The 19,156-nt window shown below is 52.9% G+C and overlaps 1 protein-coding gene across 1 annotated transcript; it reads left to right on the top strand.

Annotated features, from left to right (window-relative positions):
* Nucleotides 1–967: 967 nt before the first annotated feature.
* ASB10 (ankyrin repeat and SOCS box containing 10) lies at nt 968–7,563 on the top strand. Its single transcript, XM_007665638.3, has 5 exons — nt 968–1,431; nt 2,400–2,667; nt 2,855–3,380; nt 6,578–6,691; nt 7,177–7,563. Exons 1-5 carry the CDS (start codon nt 1,113–1,115, stop codon nt 7,360–7,362), a joined length of 1,413 nt encoding a protein of 470 aa, XP_007663828.1. The 5' UTR covers nt 968–1,112; the 3' UTR covers nt 7,363–7,563.
* Nucleotides 7,564–19,156: the final 11,593 nt, after the last annotated feature.

Here is a 19,156-nt window from a genome sequence, read left to right as displayed (position 1 = left end):
CCGGTCCGGTCTCTGCCCAGACTGGAGACGGTCAGTCCCGCCCCTCTCACCCTCCCTTCCTCTCCACTGCCCACCCCCGGGGCCCGGCAGCTGAGACACCCTTGGACTATTTATAGGCTCTGCCCTCACCCCAGCAGCACCCTCCTCCGTCACGGCCCGCCCCCCCGCTACCCGCCCCCAAGGCCCGGATGCTTCCCAGCGCCCACCCGGCCACCGGCTTCGAGCGGCTGGGTGTCCCGCTCCCCCAGGAGCCTGGTCCTACTCCCGGAGCCGTGCCTTCCGTCCCCAGCTCTGGCCCTGCCTGGCAGGAGCAAGCTCCAGGAGGGGAGCCAAGACCACCGACCATGCCCCTCTCCCCTCCCTCGAGGCTCCCTCTCCCGGGCCTCTCCCCTGTGGGGGTCCCCCTGGATCCCCCCGTCTTCCCGCCGGGCGCCCCTGCTGAGCCGGGACATGGGGCTGCAGAACGCGCTGTACACGGGGGACCTGGGCCGCCTCCAGGGCCTGTTCCCTCCGGGCAGCACCGCTGACCTGCTGCTGGAGAGCCGGGGGGCGGAGCCGCGCTGGACCAGCCACCAGAGGGGTGAGAGGGACTGGGACAGCCGAGGGTGGCATTGACCGAGTCAGGATTCCTCTCCGTCCCCCACTGCTCCTCCCCGCTCAGAATCACCACCCCGTCCTGGAAGCTTGGCCCCTTCGCGGTGTCACGGGGTGCCCAGAATAGCACCTGCGGCAGGGACTGCTACAGCCTGGACTACCACGGGCCGACCAGCGGCCCATGGGCTACGAGAGAGCGGCCCCCAGCTTTGACCCTCTACCCTTGCCCCTGCTCCGTTTCCTTGTCTCCCTCCTCTCGCTTCTTCTGTCTCTCTGCCTCAATCTCCTCTCTCGTTCCTTCTGCCTCTGTCTCCACTCGACCCCCTCCTTCCCTTGCCTCAGTCTCCCCTCTAGCTCCTTCTGCCTCTCTGCCTCAATATCCCTTCTTGCTCCTTCTTCCTCTCCCTGCCTCAGTCTCCCCTCTGACTCCTTCTTCCTTTGCTTCGGTCTTCCCTCTCACATTCCTCCCTTTTTGCCTTGGCCTCCCCCCTCACCCCTCTTCTCCCCTCCTTTGCTGCATGGGGAGTTGGTCTCCTCCAGGAGGGGGCAGGAAGCCTGCTGAGGAGCTGGGGGACGACCCGAGGAAAGGGCTGTGTGCGAGGCTGGTGGCGAGGCCGGAGGGCCCCGAGACGGGGCAGGAGCAGGGCCTGGGGCCCGTGGTGGCCCGGACGGCCTCGGGGCCGACCCTGGAGTTCTGGCAGGCCGTCCTGAATGGGGACGTGGGCACAGTCTCCCGTCTGCTGGCTACCCCTGGGACCAGCCTGGCTCCTGACACCGTCTTTGACACCAGTGATCCAGAGCGATGGAGGGATTTCCGCTACAACATCCGGGCTCTGAGTACGGGCTGGGGGCCCGGTGGCCTTGGGGGTGTTGGGGGTCTGGGGGGATGGTGGCCGAAAGTGCAGTGATCTGTGGGCTTGGAGAGGTGGAAGTGGTGGTTCAGTGGAGCTTGGGAGGAGGAGGGAGCTGGGGGCCGGTGGACAGAGGGATTGGGGAATGGAAAAGTGAGAGTCCAGTGAGCTGAGGACTCGGTGGGGCTGGAGGCTTGATGGGCTAGGGGTGGGGCAAAGCCTGGGAGCAGAGAAATGAAGCAAGCCTCCCCTCCCTTCTTTGTCGCCCTGACTCACTTCCTTTATTCATCCCCCACTCCCACCTCCACAGCACTTCATATCCATAATGTATTTATTTTTCTTAGTGTCTGTCTCCCCCTCTAGACTGTAAACTCGCTGTGAGCAGGGAATGTGTCTGCTATTTTGCTGCGTTGTCCACTTCCATGCCCTAAATCCAGTGCTCTGCACACAGTAAGTGCTCAATAAATAGAAGCAGCGAGGCCTAGTGGTTAAAGCCCGGGCCTGGGAGTCAGAAGGACCTGGGTTCTAATCCCTGCTCCGCCACTTGTCTGCTGGATGACCTTGGGCAAGTCACATAACTTCTCTATATTTCAGTTCCCTCCTCTGTAAAATGGAGATTAAGACTGTGAGCCCAACTGTGCCCAACTGGATTACCTTGTATCTACCCCAGCGCTTAGAACAGTGCCTAACACCTAGTAAGCGCTTAACAAATACCATTAAAATAAATACAATTGTGCGGTGGTGAGCCCAAACTGAAGTTTGCAGTGTTCCCTTCCCCTGCATCATTCATTGTATTTATCGAGGAGGTGCTTAATGTGTGCAGAGCACTGTACTAAGCACTTGGGAGAGTACAGTACGAGGATCCACAGATGCATTTCCTGCCCACAACAAGTTTACAGTCTCTACCCCCTCCCAGAAGGCCATAAGGCCTCCCTCCCTCCTTCCCCTGGCCAGGGCTCTGGTCCCTGACGTACGAGGAGGAGCTGACCACCCCCCTGCACGTGGCCGCCGGCCGGGGCCACCTCGAGGTGCTGCAGCTGCTGCTGAGACGCGGGGCCCGTCCGGACCGGGCTCCCGGGGGCCGCACCGCCCTGCACGAGGCCTGCGCTTCCGGCCACGCCGCCTGCATCCGAATGCTGCTGATCGCGGGGTCCGATCCCAACGTCCTGGACGAGAACGGGAGACCCCCCTTGCACCTGTGTCGGGGCCCTGGTGCCCTCGAGTGAGTGACCCTACACCCCACCTTTCCCGGGGGAGGGGCCAAGGGTCTGGTGGGGACAGTCCTCACTCCCCAGCCCCTTGCCCAGAGGAAGGCAGGGGTGGCTGGGTAGGACACCGCCAGGATGGGGGGCTGCATGCTAAGCCAGGGGGCGGAGGAGGTTGACCTTTGGGGAGGGGGGTCCCCCCAGGTGTGCGGAGCTGTTGCTGAGGTTTGGGGCGAAGGTGGACGGCCGCTCGGAGGAGGAGGAAGAGACATCCCTGCACGTGGCGGCCCGCGCCGGGCTGACCGGGCTGGTCGGTTTGCTGCTGGCCCGGGGGGCACATCCAGATGCCCAGGATGCCACGGGCCAGACGCCACTTCTGGCCGCCTGTTCCTCCCCCTGCCCGCCCCCAGGAGCCGAGGGAGCCGGGGAGGCGGCCGGCCACCGCCTCCAAGTGTGCCATCTCCTGCTGGCCGGCGGGGCAGCCGCCGATGCCGCCGACCAGGACAGGCGTCGCCCGCTGCACCTGGCCTGTCGCCACGGCGACACCGCGGTGGCCGAGCTGCTCCTGGAGCGGGGCGCCAGCGCCAACTCCATGGACTACAGCGGACTGACCGCCCTGCACTGCGCCCTGCAGGGCCCGCTGCCCACCCAGACGCACGGCCTGGAGCACCTCGTCCGGGCCCTGCTCAACCACGGCGCCGTCCGCATCTGGCCCGGGGCCCTGCCCAAGGTACCCATTCATTCCTTCATTCACTCAATTCAATCGTATTTATTGAGCGCTTACCGTGTGCAGACCACTGTACTAAGCGCTGGGAGAGTCCAGTAGAACAATAGACACAGTCCCTGCCCACAGAGAGCTAACAGTCTAGAGGGGGAGAGACATTAGTAGAATTCAATAAATGAGACAGATGGACATAAGTGGTGTGGGGCTGGGAGGGGGGATGAAGAAAGGGAGCAAGTCAGGGCGACGTAGAAGGGCGTGGGAGAAGAGGAAAGGGGGACTTAGGGATGCTGGGGAGGAGCGGGGATCGTGTCAGCTGGGGGAAGGAAGGTGAGGGAGAAGAGGTCAGCGGGATGGGGTCGGGTGGAGAACAGTGGTCAGCAGCCTCCTGGGGACAAAATCCCCAGCGGAGATTCAGCGGAGGACACCCGCTGAAGCTTCGTGTTAGGAAATTCCAAGTCAATGCAACTGCCAAAGTTATGCCGTCTCTTGACCCAGGAAGTAGGCAAGCCCAGAGAAGCAGTGTGGCCTAGTGGAAGAACACAAGCTTGGGAGTCAGAAGAACCTGGGTTCTAGCCCCGGCTCCTCCGCTTGTCTGCTGGGTGACCTTGGGCAACTCACTTCACTTCTCTGGGCCAGTTTCCTCATCTGTAAAATGGGGGTTAAGACTGCGAGCCTCACATGGGACAGAGACCCTGCCCAACCTGATTAGTTTGTATCTACCTCAGCGCTTAGTACAATGCCTGGCACATAGTAAGCGCTTAACAATTACCATTAAAAAAAAAGACCACCCTGCAGCTCTCTGCCCTGCAGTTCTCTGCCCTGCAGCAAGGTATTTGAGATTTGCCGGGAGAGAAGGGGTAGGGAGACTTTCTGAACCGGGGAGTCGGGGAAGGGGGAAGGAGTAAGCAAGCTCAACCTGCTTGCAAATCTAGTCTCAGAACCTCAGGGTTGACCTGGCCCTTGCCAGGCTCCGTATCACCCAACAGAATCTCAGGCTCCCCGTGGTTGGAGGGGTGCAGAGACCGCGAACCGTAGAGAAACTCACACCCACCAGTTAATTAATTCATTGTTTTGATTAAGTACTGTGTGCCAAGCATTGTGCTGCTTGCCCGGGGAGTTACAAAATAATCAAATAATAATGTGTGGTATTTGTTAAGCGCTTACTGTCAGACACTGTGCTAAGCACTGGGGTGGATACAAACAAATTGGGTTGCACACAGTCCATGTCCCCCATGGGGCTTCCCTTCTTAATCCCTTCCCTTCTTAGAGAAGCAACGTGGCTCAGTGGAAAGAGCCCGGGCTTGGGAATCAGAGGTCATGGGTTCGAATGCCGCCTCTGCCACTTAGCAGTGTGACTGTGGGCAAGTCATTTAACTTCTCTGTGCCTCAGTTACCTCATCTGTAAAATGGGGATTAAGACTGTGAGCCTCACAAGGGACAACCTGATTACCCTATATCTACCCCAGTGCTTAGAACAGTGCTCTGCCCAAATAAGCGCTTAACAAAAATACCAACATTAGTCCCCATTTTACAGATGCGGTAATTGAGGCTCAGAGAAGTGAAGCGACTTGCCCCGGACACATAGCAGACTTGGGCCGGGACCGGGATCAGAACCCAGGTCCTGCTGACCCCCAGGCCCGTGCTCTCTCCACTAGGCCACGCTGCTTCTCGCGCTGTTGACGGATTGCTGGGCGTTGAATGCCCGAAAGTGGGCGAGATGTGACAAACTCGTGGGTTAGTGTAGTGCGAGATGAGATGAGGCCGTGGGTATCAGGGAACAGTGGCTTCTCTGATCTGGCCCCACCCTGCCTCTCCCCTGTTTGCAAATGGTTAAGCATCTGTCTGGATTCCCAGACAAGACCGAATAATTAAACAGCCCCAGAGTTCGGCAGATTGGTCTCCCCTTTGGGAAAATACAAGAAAATCAACAATTAACACTAATTAATCTCCTATTAACACCAGATAATTAAGAGAGGAGCAATTCCCTGTAATCTGACAGGGGCCCCGACAACCAATGATCTCCCGGCATGGGAAGGAGGGAGGGGGCTGGGGCAAGAGGGCAGTGGGTCCACGACCGATCTGCACTCCTCCTCTGAGCCCCCCGAAGAGCTCGGCCTCGTGACCGGTTCCAGAGGGGGGGTCCCGCTTCATTCCCCTTGTCCCAGAGCATTCTGGATCTGAAGCGATCAAGGGAGAAGGGGGTCAGAGGTCAGCACTGACTTTCCCAGATCGCCCTAAATTTTCCCAGGCAGGGTGCCCAGCTGGTGCTTCTGGTAAATGCCAATCGATCGAGGAGCATCTGCTGCGTGCGAAGCACCATACTAAGCACTTGGGAGAGGTTAACAGAAACCAGACGTGTTTCCTCCCTCTTAGATTGTGAGCCCCACTTGGAGCGGTAGAAGTCATAGTATTTATAAAGTGCTTACGTTGTGCAGTGCATTGTACTAAGTACTGCGTGAGACTGTACAGGTGGGAATTAGGCTCCTGTCAATCATCCACTGGTATTTATTGAGGTCTTATCGGGTGCAGAGCACTGTTCTAAGCACCGCATTTGCTATTCATCTCACCCCCAGCACCACAGCACTTACGGACACATCTATAAATTGTATGTCATAAATTATTTATATTAACATCTGTCTCCCCGTCTAGACTGTGAGCTCGTTGTGGGCGGGGAATGTGTCTGCCTACTCTGTGGTCTTGTACTCCCCTAGGCGCTTAGTTGAACACTCTGCACATAGTAGGTGCTCAATAAATACCACTAATAATGATAATACGCACAGGTCCCTGTCAATCAATCCAAGGTAGTTATTGAGCACCTACTGTTTGCACAGCACTGTACTAAGCGCTTGGGAGAATACATCACAACAGAGTTGGTAGATACATTCCATGTCCACTGTCAAAATCTTAGAGAAAGGGACTGAATCTGATCGGCCATCTTGTGTCTGCCCCAGGACTCTACACTTAGTACGAGCTTAGTAGATAGAGTTAAAAAATAAAGTAGATCCTCTTTCCCTCCAGAGGTGCTTAACACAGTGGTCTGGGAGATTCTGGGAGTCTACAGGTGCCTCTAACTGGGCCGATGCGATGGTATCTGGGGCTCCGGATGTCGGCCTGGGAGAAGCTGTGGAGGTTTGGATGGACAGTGACGTGTGAGGGAGTGCTCCGTGCATGTGTGCGGCTCGGTCCGGTGTCCCCCGACTCAGGTGTTGGAGCGCTGGTGTGCGTCTCCGCGGACCATCGAGGTTCTGATGAACACGTACAGCCGTGTGCAGCTGCCGGAAGCGACCAAGGACCTCGTGTCCCCTGAAGTCATGCAGGTGAGGCCCAGGGGATCCCCTGAAGAACCCCATCCCCTGGTAGAGGGGTTGGTTTCCTTAGCGCCTCCCTCCACCCTCAGAGTTTCCTAGAGTGGCACCCTCTCCTGAGAGAGAAAACCCAGGAGACTCCTGAGAGAGTCCTAAGGAAGAAACTCAACCTGAAAGAGACCCTCCCCGCAGGCCCGACCAAAGGAAATTCTAGCCTCTAGCCTCTCAAAAACACCCCACCTCGGCCCCTGGGAGACCCCAAAAGATGAACCCCGCTTTCATGAGACTCTCTTAGACATCCACTTCTCTCCCAATCCCACTCTAGAGGCCTGACTCCTAGAAAGGTCACCGAGGGACCTATCATGACCTTTCTCCTCTCTTGACTTGAATCAGCCTCCCAGACTCTGTTCCTCTCACCTCTACCGTCCTCTTCTCCCCCTCCCCCTGACTGTACCTGTCGCCCAAACTCTGCCCCTATCCTCCCTCTTTGTCTCCAGAAATATGACAACTTCTACTCCTCCCTCTTCTCCCTGATGGGACAACCGCGCTCCCTGAAGCACCTGAGTCGCTGCGCTCTGCGCTCACACCTGGCCGACCGCCTGCCCCAGGCCCTGCCCCGCCTGCCCCTCCCCTCCCGCCTGCTCCGCTACCTGCAGCTGGACTTCGAGGACATTCTCTACTAAGCAAGTCCGGTGCCCCGGGCCCGGCCGAGGAGCCTTCGTGGCACCGAGATGGGGGTTCCTGGGAGGCAGAATGGCCGAGCTTTCCGCTCGTCTAGACCCCAGGCCTAGGTGTCGGGGGACCTACGTTCTAACCTCAGCTCTGCTTCTTACCTGCTGGGTGACCTTGGGCGAGTCACTCCACTTCTCTGGACCTCCGTTTCCTCATCGGTAAAATGGGGGGTCCAATACTTTTTCTCCCTCCCCTTTAGAATGTGTGTCCCATGTGGGACAGGGACTGCGTCCAACTTGATTATCTTGTATCTACTCCAGGGCGTAATACGGTGTTCATTCATTCAGTCGTATTTATTAAGCACTTCCTTTGTGCAGAGCACTGTACTAAGCGCTTGGGAAAGTACCATACAACAAAAACAGGGACATTCTCTGCCCATAATGAGGTCACAGTCTGGGGTGGGGGGGCAGACAGACATCAATACAAATAAAATTACAGATATGTATATAAGTGTTTTGGGTCAGTGTTGCCATGTAGTAAGAGCTCAACAATACCATTATTAATAGTAATAATTAATAATATTGGGATGGCAGGGAAAGAACCAATCCTGGGAAGGAGGGACTGAGATTCCCACAAGACCTGGAATAGTCTACCTTCTTTTATGACCGCCTTGTGTTCCTTCCCCCCATTCCCACCCTAGCTGACAGACGCGATGCTCCTGCCAAGAACTGGGGAGTCAGCCCCCCACCAGATCCCTGGAACTTCATCTCCCACAGTGCAGCCACTAAATCGAGCTTCTTATGGAGCATCAGAATTCCGGGTTAGTGACTCTAGGAATGAGAAACCCCCCCCCCCCCCCCCCCCCGGTGATCTCGGGGTCTCGCAGACCCTCAGTTGGTCCATCCTGCCCAAGCCACTGGGAATCCAACTCTAGAGATTCATTTACAGTTCTTCAGGGCCAGAGCTGCCTAGATTCTGAACGCTGGGGATACTATACCCATCATGGTTGCAGATGGAATTATTGGAGCCTATGGGGAGCCGATTGGGTTAGGGTTACCCTGGACTCCCTGCCCCTCACTGCCTCCTAAACCCACTTCTGGGAGATCGCCTTGCCTCTGCTCTCCTGTCTCTGACTTGGTGGGCTTTGGGACATACAGGAAATCAATCAAAGGTATTTATTGAGCACTTGCTGTGTGCATAGCGCTGTAGTAAGCGCTTGGGAGAATACAACAGAGTTGGGAGACATAGTCCCCGCCCGCTAGGAGTTTATAATCTTAAGGGGAGGACAGACATTAAAACAAATTACAGATAGGGGAAATGGGAGAGAATAAGGATATCTACCTAAGTGCTGAGGGTGGGGTGAATATCAGGCCTTAAAGGGTACAGATACAAATATATCTGCAACACAGAAGGGGGAGGGAATAAGGAAAATGAGGGCTTAGGGAAGGCCTCTTGGAGGAGGTGTGATTTTAGGAGGGCTTTGAAGGTGGGGAGAGTGATGGACTGTCTGATGTAAAGGGGAGGGAGTTCCAGACCAGAAGGAAGATGTGGACAAGGGGTCGGCAGCGAGGCAGATGAGATCGAAGCACGGTGAGTAAGATGGCATTAGAGGAGCCAAGCAAGCAGGCTGGGTAGTGGTAGGAGATGAACGAGGAAAGGTAGGACAGAGAGAGTTGACAAAAGCTTTAAAGGTGATAATAAAGGGACCCTTGATCAATTGATTGATTAATTGAGCCAGTCCTAACTGAATCACTGGGGCAGAGAATGCCAGGTGCCTGGACATCAGAAACAGTCCTTGCCCTCCAGGAGCCCCCAGTTTCAAAGAGATGGGATGAGGGGGACCTACGTGCAGGGATAAAGGAGAGTTCCTGGGGAGGGACTATCTTCCCTTCTGGCTTCCCTTACCAGCTAAGGCTAACAATAATAATAACTGTGGTATTTGCTAAGTGCTTGCTAAACGCCAGGGACTGTAGTGGATATAGTCAAACTGTGTTGGACGCAGTCCCTGCCCCACATGGGGTTCGCAGTCTTAATCGCCATTGGACAGATGAGATAACTGAGGCACAGAAAAGTTAAATGACTTGCGGACAAGTGGCGGAGCCAGAATTAGAACCCAGCTCCTTCTGACTCCCAGGCACTGGCTCTATCCGCTAGGCCACGCGGTTTCTCCTGTCGGCTTCCTAGGAATAGCAAGTCCCAGCCATGCCCGGGTCCATGCCAACACACATAAGTCTCTGCCTTTTCACGTCTAAACCACCCTCCCTCCTAGAATCCCCCAGGGTGAGGGTGGGGTCCCAAGAGGGACAGAGTGGGCTGTAGCCAAAAGAGCAGAGAAAGCCCCCTGGTCGGGAGAGAGGGAAGTGGACTTTGGGTAGAAAGGAGGGTAGGCTCAAGAAGGGAAGTAGGGATATTTTAGAAGAGTCATCCATGCCCTTCACTCCAATAAATCAATGGTATTTCTTAATTGCTTACTAGATGCAGAGCACTGTACTCGGCGCTTGGGAGAGTGCAAAACAACAGAGTTAGTCGACGCCTTCCCAGCCGCAAAGGAGCTTCGAGTCTAGAGGAGTTTACAGTCTAGAATCCCCATATTCGGTCTACTGCTGTTACTTTTCTTTTGTTAAATAACCCAAATCTGTCCCTTCCATTGTTACAGCCACTCTACACCCTGGTCATCTCTCACCAGGACATTTCAAGTTAATCTTTGCACGATTCTCCCTCCAACCCCACCCCAAGTCTGCTGTCAACAACAGAGCTGGCAAACTGGCCCGGGATTGTCATCCCCGTCCCTAGGGGCGTGAGGATAACTTTCACCACCCCACAGCTCCAACAGTGCACTTCTCTGCTTTGCGGGTGTTCATATAACGTTAAATATTTTATTTAATAGGTGCTCCGAGTGTACATCCTTCATATGTCAATATGGTCCCTGTAAACAGTATCAACTTCTCAAGGGCAAGAACCCCATGGGTTTAACACCCAGAACCGTGTCACATGCAGATGAGGGCTTTCTGAGCACTTAATAAAGGCTTTTGATGGCGGGGTGGATCCCAGGGGATTAAGACTGTGAACCCCATGTGGGACAGCCTGATTACCTCGTACCTGCCCCAGCGTTTAGAACAGTGCTTGGCGGCACATAGCCCTTAAGAAATAGGACCATTATTACTACTTATTATTACTGAGCTCTTGGGAGAGTACACGACAAGAGTCGGCCGCCAGGTTGCCGGGGCAGGAGGGCTTGCTGCGGCCTGGCCGGTCCTGGAGGAGGTGCGGGCGGGGATTAGAGCCCCGCAGACTCCTTGGAGCCCCCCGAGCTCCCTCCCCAGCCTCCGAGCCGCCGGTCCCGCGGGCTCCAGAACCTCGCGCCGGTAATTGCTTTCCGTAATGTGTTTGCTCCAAACCAATTTCACGCCTCCGTGAGGACTCCGCCCTGCACCGGCGGCGGCGGCGGCGCGGACCTCCCCGCTATCGACACACACTCACATACATGCCGGGCAACACACACACACACATGGCCTAGTGGCTAGAGCACGGGCCTGGGGGTCAGAAGGCCACTGGGCAAGTCATTTCACTTCTCTGGGCCTCAATTACCTCATCTGTAAAATGGGGGTTAAGACCGTGAGCCCCATGGGCGACAGGGTGTCCAGCCCGATTTTCCTGCAATAATAATCACTAGTAACAATAACGATGGCATTTGTTAAGCGCTTACTAGGTGCCAGGCACTGTCCTAAGCGCTGGGGTGGTTACAAGCAAATCGGGTTCATTCATTCGTTCGTTCAATAGTATTTATTGAGTGCTTACTATGTGCAGAGCAATGTAGTAAGCGCTTGGAATGGACAAATCGGTAACAGATAGAGACAGTCCCTGCCCTGTGACGGGTTTACAGTCTAATTCTCGGGCCCGCATAAGGTTCGCAGTCTTAATCCCCATTTTACAGATGAAGTAACGGAGGCACGGAGCAGTGAAGTGATTTGCAGCGTGGCTCAGTGCAAAGAACCCGGGCTTGGGAGTCAGAGGTCATGGGTTCGAATCCCGGCTCTGCCACTTGGCAGCTGTGTGACTGTAAGTCATTTCACTTCTCTGTGCCTCAGTTACCTCATCTGTAAAATGGGGATTAACTGTAAACCTCAGGTGGAACAAGCTGATTACCCCTTCTCTACCCCAGCGCTTAGAACAGTGCTCTGCACGTAGTAAGCGCTTAACAAATACCAACATTATTGTTATTATTATTTGCCCCAGGCCACACGGTAGACAAGTGGCAGAGCGGAGCCCGTCTCTAGACTGTGAGCCCGTTGTGGGCAGGGATGGTGTCTCTTGATTGCTGTATCGTACAGTCCAAGCGCTTAAGACAGTGCTCTGCACCCGGTAAGCGCTCAGTAAATACGATTGAACGAATGAATGGGATTAGAACCCATGCTCTTCTGACTCACAGGCCCGTGCTCTGTCCACCACACCATGCTGCTTCAGGCAAAAGGACTGTAAGCCCGATTAGACCGTGCGCCCGTCGAAGGGCAGGGACTGTCTCTGTTACCGATTTGTCCATTCCAAGCGCTTAGTACAGGGCTCTGCACATAGTAAGCGCTCAACAAATACTATTGAATGAAAAGGCATTTGGGAGTGGCCCCCTTCAAGCCTAAAGGAAGTGCTCTAATTCCCCCCCGGCGCTTAGTACAGTGCCCGGTACATAGTAAGCGCTTACCAAATACCGTAATTATTATTATATTCGCGCACAGCCCTCCACACTCAGATGGGCAACACCCTGTGGCTTACCGCCCAGTTCCCCACACGTTTCTCTCAGTGTCCTACCCCCGCCAAGTCAGTGCGGACGGACAGAGCGCCGGGCTCCCCGGCTCGGCCGGCGCTGCGGTCCGCCCTTCGCCACCAGGGGGCGCTGCACCCCCCCCGCCGCTTTCCCGAGAACTGCAGGTCGGCGCGGCTTCCGCCAGAGGGCGCCCGCGCTCCGGATGCAGCCCGCCGTCCGGCCCCTGGGGCTGGGGCGTTAGTAGGGTGGGGGGCGTCTCCCGTGGCCCAGGGGTGGGAGCCCTTAGCCCTGTCATCTCGCAGGGGTCTGGGGCTTTCTTGGCTGCCCCCCGGCCGCGGAAGGGGCAGCAGCTAGGGAGTTGAGTCTAGAGGCCTGAGAGAGCGCCGTCGACTTCAGAGCTTCAAGCAGAGGCATTTTGGAGGGGCACCTTTCAGGTCTAAAAGACCTTGGGGGGCGTAAAAGTGAGGGAGCCCCAGGAAGATAGTCGGAATCTACCTAGCAATCAATCAGATCGGTGAACTGCGTGGCTCAGTGGAAAAAGCCCGGGCTTGGGAGTCAGAGGTCCCGGCTCTGCCATTTGTCTGCTGTGAGACTTTGGGCAAATCACTTCACTTCTCTGTGCCTCAGTGACCTCATCTGTAAAATGCGGACTAAGTCTGTGAGCCCCACTGCGACAACCTGATCACCTTGTATCCCCCCAGCGCTTAGAACAGTGCTTTGCACGTAGTAAGCGCTTAACAAATACCACCGTCGTTATTATTCTTATTATTACTTTGTGCAGAAAGCACTGTACTAAGCACTTGAGAGATTGTAAATTCGTCATGGGCAGGGATCATGTCTAATTCTGTTGAACTGAACTCTTCCGAAGGCTTAGTACAGTGTTCTGAATTTAGTAAGCGCCCAATAAATGACTGATTGATTGACTGAATACAGCAGAGTTGGTAGGTACATCCCCTGCCCACCACGAGCTTACAGTCAAAGGGGGGAGACAGACATTAATATACATAAATAAATTACAGAGTACATAAGTACTAGGGGGCTGTGGGGCGGGGGGAATAAAGTTTTCTTTAAATGGTATTTGTTAAACGTTTACTATGTGCCAAGCTCTGTTCTAAGCGCTGGGGTTGGTACAAGCTAATGAAGTTGCCCCACTTGGGGCTCAGAGTCTTAATCCCCATTTTACAGGTGAGGTAACAGGCACAGAGAGGTTAAGTTCATGCATTCAATCGTATTAATTGAGCACTTACTTTGTGCAGAGCACTCCCCAGGTCACACAGCAGACAAGTGAAGGAGCCGGGATTAGAACCCACATCCTCTGACTTCTAGGCCAAATGGAAGGGCGACACAGGAGGGAGTGGAAAGACTCTCCAAGGCGCTGGTCAGTGAGAAGCAGCATTAGTCTTCTGCTTCTGGTCAGTGTCTGTAGCCGAGTTTTCAATCGATCGGTCAACTGTATTTATTGAACACTTACTGTGTGCCGAGCACTGTACTCACCTGGGAGAGTATTTCGAATCCCGACTCTGCCACTTGTCAGTTGTGTGACTGTGGGCAAGTCACTTCTCTTTTCTGTGCCTCAGTTGCCTCATCTGTAAAATAGGGACGAAGACTGTGAGTCTCACGTGGGATAACCTCATTACCCTGTATCTACTTGGAGTAGATACTCCAAGTATCTACTTGGAGTAGATACCCTGTATCTACTTGGAGAAGCAGCGTGGCTCAGTGGAAAGAGCACGGGCTTTGGAGTCAGGGGTCATGAGTTCGAATCCCAGCTCTGCCATTTGTCGGCTGTGTGACTGTGGGCAAGTCACTTCACTTCTCTGTGCCTCAGTTCCCTCATCTGTAAAATGGGGATTAAGACTGTGAGCCCCACGTGGGACGACCTGATTCCCCTGTGTCTACCCCAGCGCTTAGAACAGTGCTCGGCACATAGTAAGCGCTTAACAAATACCAACATTATTATTACCCCAGCGCTTAGAACAGCGCTCTGCACATAGTAAGCGCTTAACAAATACCAACATCATTATTATTATTATGTCCCACTGATCTGGCAAACCATACTGGGAATTTCCCTGTTTCCTTTTTTCGGTCATCTATGAAAAAGAACTGTGTGTCTGAGACTGGGGCAGTTGGAGAAAGGCAGTGCTCTGAGGTGTCTAAAAGGGGTGTCCTGAACGTTGTGATTAAGTTTGGTAGTTTTGATAACTTTGTTCCCTGATCTTGGCTTCCTGCGCCGATTCTCTTACCGTGTGCTCTCTCTTCAGAAGCTTTCTAAAAAACCATAAAGGTTTTCCTGATGAGTCCCCAGGCTGTCCTCCTATCTACTATTTGAAGATCCACTCCGCCACTCTCACATCGCCTTTTGTATTTAGATGTGTATTCAGTCAATGGCGTTTATCGAGCGCGGACTCCGGGCAGAGCACTGTATTAAGCGCCTCGGGGTTAGTAAGTCCTCCTTTTACTGACTAACCCTTTCTTTCCTCTTCTCCCACTCCCTTCTGTGTCGTCCTGACTTGCTTTTTTTATTCTCCCCCACCTCCCAACCCCACAGCGCTCATGTCCACATCTGTAATTTATTTATTTATATGAATATCTCCCCTCTAGACTGTAAACTCGTTGTAAGCAGGGAATATATTTATTGTTCTATTGGGCTCTCCTAAGCGTTTAGTACAGAGTACTAAGCAAGCGCATAGTAAGCGCTCAAAAAATACGAATGAATGAAGGAAAACAGACCTAATCCCTGCCCACAAGGACCTTACAATGAAGCAGATGTCTAATTATTTGTTTGTTAACCGTTCTGATGTTTTCATCCATACACAGGCACGCTTAGCTAACTGCACTCATTATGGGAGGGAAAGGTGACTGCTAATACTGTTGTAAAGTACTCTCCCAGCTTAGTACAGTGCTCTGCACAAAGTAAGCCCTCAATAAAAGGTATTGATTGATTGACTGTACCTGTTTGTCCCCTCTATTGGATTGCAACTCCTCGAAGGCTGGAATTTTGTATCTTTCTCCACCCGAAAATTCCCGTGGGGGCCAAGTCAGACTGTCCTTTGCCTACAGGAAGGGTTCAATAAAAGCCCGGGGCCTGGGAGTCTTCTGACCTGGGTTCTAACTCCAGCTCCAGTGACCTCGGGCAAGTCACTTGCTTCCTTTGTGCCTCAGTTCTTTCATCTGTAAAATGGGGCTGAGGATGTGAGCTCCAAGTGGGACATGGACTGAATCCAACCTGATTAGCTTGTATCGATCCCAGTGCTTAACACAGTGCCATGCGCAGAGAAAGCCCTCATTTCCTCTTTTCTAACTCCCTTCTGCATTGCCCTGACTTGCTCTATTTATTCACCATCCACCCTTCCCCAGCCCCACAGCATTTATGTACACATCCATAATAATAATAATGGTATTTGTTTAGCGCTTACTACGTGCAGAGCACTGTTCTAAGCGCTGGGGTAGGTATAGGGTAATCAGATTGTCCCACGTGGGGCTCACATTTTTTAATCCCCATTTTTACGGATGAGTTCACTGAGAGAAGTTAAGTGACTTGCCCAAGGTCACACAGCAGACAAGTGGTGGAGTCGGGATTAGAACCCACGATCTCTGACTCCCAAGCCCGGGCACTTGCCACTAAGCCACGCTGCTTAGATCCATGATTTATTTATTCATATTACTGTCCATCTCTCCCTCTGGGCTGCAAGCTTATTGTGGGCAGGGAATGTCTCTGTTATATCGTTGTGATGTACTCTCCCAAGGGTTTAGCAAAGAAAATGGGGATTGAGACTGAGAGCCTCCCGTGGGACAGGGACTGTGTCCAATCCAATTTGCTTGTAACCATCCCAGCGCTTAGTACGGTGCCTGGCACATTTCGCTCAACAAACGACATAATAGTAATTATTATTATTATTGTTAGCACAGTGCCCTGCACACAGTAAAATGTTCAATAAATATGACTGAGTAAACGTTTAACAAGCACCATTAAATTTTAAAAAAAATGCACGAAGATGATGATGGTGGAGGCGATAGCTTTAATTTTCCTTTGCTCGGGAGATTATTTGGGTTTCTTTCTCTCCTCCCAGAAAGCCGTGGAAGTAGAGCAGTACACCCAGTTCTCCTAGACTGCCGGGTTGTGTTGTTGCAGAATCCCACATTAAGGAGAACTCACATTGGGACACTTAACCCAGGGTTAGGCAGAGCACAGCCAGACAGTCTCTCCAGACAGACCCCCCAGGGTCGAAAGAACACCCCCCAATTCTGCTGTGGCAGTCTATTAATCAGTGGCATTTGTTGAGCACTTACTCTGTGCGGAACTGAGTGTTCCAACTGGGTCACGAGCTAAGGGTGAAAATTTCCTGACTGGATGCAGGTTTCCAGATGGCAACGGCTTTAGGTAGATGCAGACCTAAATCTTTTTTTTTAATGGTATTTGCTAAGCGTTTATTATGTGCCAAGCACTGTCCTCAGCACTAGAGTACAGGCTCAGTGGAAAGAGCACGGGTTTAGGAGTCAGAGGTCATGGGTTCTAATCCCGGCTCCACCACCCGTCAGCTGTGTGACTTTGGGCAAGTCACTCGACTTCTCTGGGCCTCAGTTCCCTCATCTGTAAAATGGGGATGAAGACTGTGAGCCTCACGTGGGACAACCTGATGACCCTGTATCTCCCCCAGTGCTTAGAACAGTGCTCGGCACATAGTAAGCGCTTAACAAATACCAACTTTATTATCCATTCATTCAATAGTATTTATTGAGCGCTTACTATGTGCAGAGCACTGTACTAAGCGCTTGGAAAGTACAAATCGGTAACACAGACAGTCCCTGCCCTTAGACGGGCTTACAGTCTCATTGGGGGAGACAGACAGACAAAAACAATAGCAATAAATAGAATCAAGACACAAGCTAATTAGGTTCGACTCCCATCTCACATGGGGCTCACAGTCTTAATCTCCATTTTACCAAGGAGGTACCTGAGGCACAGAGAAGTGAAGTGACTTGCCCGAGGTCCCACAGCGGGCAAGTGGCGGAGCGAGGATTAGAACCCAGGTCCTTCTGATTTCCAGGACTGTCCTCTCTCTGCTACACTCTATCCACTAGGCAAAACTGCTTCTCTGAGTCAATCGTCTTGAAAGGTTTGAAGGTAAGGGTACATGCTGAGGTTGCCAACGCTGCTGAGGTTACAGTACTCTAGACTGTAAGCTTGTTGTGGGCAGGGAACGTGTCTACCAACTCTGTTATGTATGTTTTTTTCATGGTATTTGGTAAGCGCTTACTGTGTGTCTAGCACCGCTGTCAGTGCTGGGGTATATACAAGTTAATCGGGTCGGATGCAGTCCCTGTCTCAAATGGGGCTCAAAATCCACGTTTAGACTGTGAGCCCATCACTGGTTAGGGATTGTCTCTATCTGTTGCCGAATTGTACATTCCAAGAGCTTAGTACAGTGCTCTGCACATAGTAAGCGCTCAATAAATACTATTGAATGAATGAATGAACAGGCATTGAATCCCCATTTTACGGTTGAGGAAACTGAGGCATAAATTAAGTGACTCACCCAAGGTCGCATAGCAGGCCAGCGGCAGACCTGTATTAAAACCCAGATCCTCTGACTCCCAGGCCTGAATTCTTTCCACTAGACCACACAGCTTTCCTATTGTAGTCTCTCAACCCCTTTGTACAGTGCTCTGCAAACAGTAAGCGCTCAATAAAAACAACGGATTGATTGACTGAGGCTGAACTTCATACAAGGTGCAAGGGTGCTGAAAAAGCTGGAGTGTGACTAGGTAGAATGCCTGGCACAGAGTAAGCACTTAACAAATACCATACATAAAATAATAAAAATGAACACCAGCCAATGCGTCACTGAGGCACACGCTGGGCAAACACCGGCTTTCTAAGCGCTGGCCTTGGGCCCATTGCTCAGCCAAAGAGTTTGCTAGAGCCTTCAAGGCCTCGGGCCTTCTTCCGGCAATTGTGAGCCACTCGAAGTTGCTCGGGGAGTGGGATCCCACCCCTTGAGGGGCAGAGCCAAAGTGGATCAGCTCTTCAGTCACGACAGGAGAAGATCTTCAAGGGCAGGAAGGTCAGCAGGAAGGTCCTCGGCCCGGACCCCCTTAGCCCACGGAGGGATCCTGCTGTCCCGTCGTAGAATGGAAGTGGGTTTCGAGTGATCCTTTGGCTTAATCTTCCTTTGGCAATGGAGTTGTGTTCTCAGCTTTTGTCCTTTTTTTAATATGGTATTCATTAAGCGCTTACTATATGCCAGTCACCATACTAAGTGTTGATATAGATACAAGACAAGTCGGTGCTAAGTACAGTGCCTGAAACATAGTAAGAGCTCCATAAATACCTTTTTTTTTTTTCTAAAGTCCCTGACCCACTTAGGGCTCACAGTCTTAATCTCCATTTCAGAGCTGAGGGAACTGAGGCACAGGGAAGTGAAATAGACTTGCCCAAGGCCCCACAAGTGGCAGAACCAGTCCTCTGGACTCCCAGACCTGGGCTCTGTCCACGAGACCACTCTACTTCTCGTCCGTGCTTATCGTGTCGAATGTTGGGACTGGAGTCCTCTAAGCAGCGTGGCTGAGCGCCTAGTAGAGTGCTCTGAACCTAGTACGTGCTCAATAAGTAGACTTGAGTGAAATAGGTGCCTGGACACCTGCTAGCTGGGGCCTAAACCGAAGCCATCAGAAAGACAAGTCACCATCTGAGTCCCATTCTCCCTCTCGTCCCACTCAATAAATTATCTGCTGAGCCACAGGGAGCATTAGCCAGGTTGGGTCATCATCGTCATCATCATCGATGGTATTTATTGAGCATTTACTGTGTGCAAAGCACTGGACTAAGAGCTCGGGAGAGTACAGTACAACAGAGTTGACAGGCACATTCATTACCCACAACGAGCTTCCACAGTCAAAACACCACCCAAAGTCCCTGAGGTCCAGGGTTTTCCAAAGTGACAATCACTGACCTGTCAAGACACCCTGTGTTGGTGATCGGAATTTCTCCGATCTCTTCATCTGGACTAAAAGCCTCTCCTGTCTGGCCCTGAAAAGAAAAAAAG

Source organism: Ornithorhynchus anatinus, chromosome 13 (assembly GCF_004115215.2).
Source record: "Ornithorhynchus anatinus isolate Pmale09 chromosome 13, mOrnAna1.pri.v4, whole genome shotgun sequence".
Lineage (NCBI taxonomy): Eukaryota > Metazoa > Chordata > Mammalia > Monotremata > Ornithorhynchidae > Ornithorhynchus > Ornithorhynchus anatinus.
The sequence above is the reverse complement of the archived record's forward strand: the minus strand, read 5'-3'. Positions and strand labels throughout refer to the sequence as shown.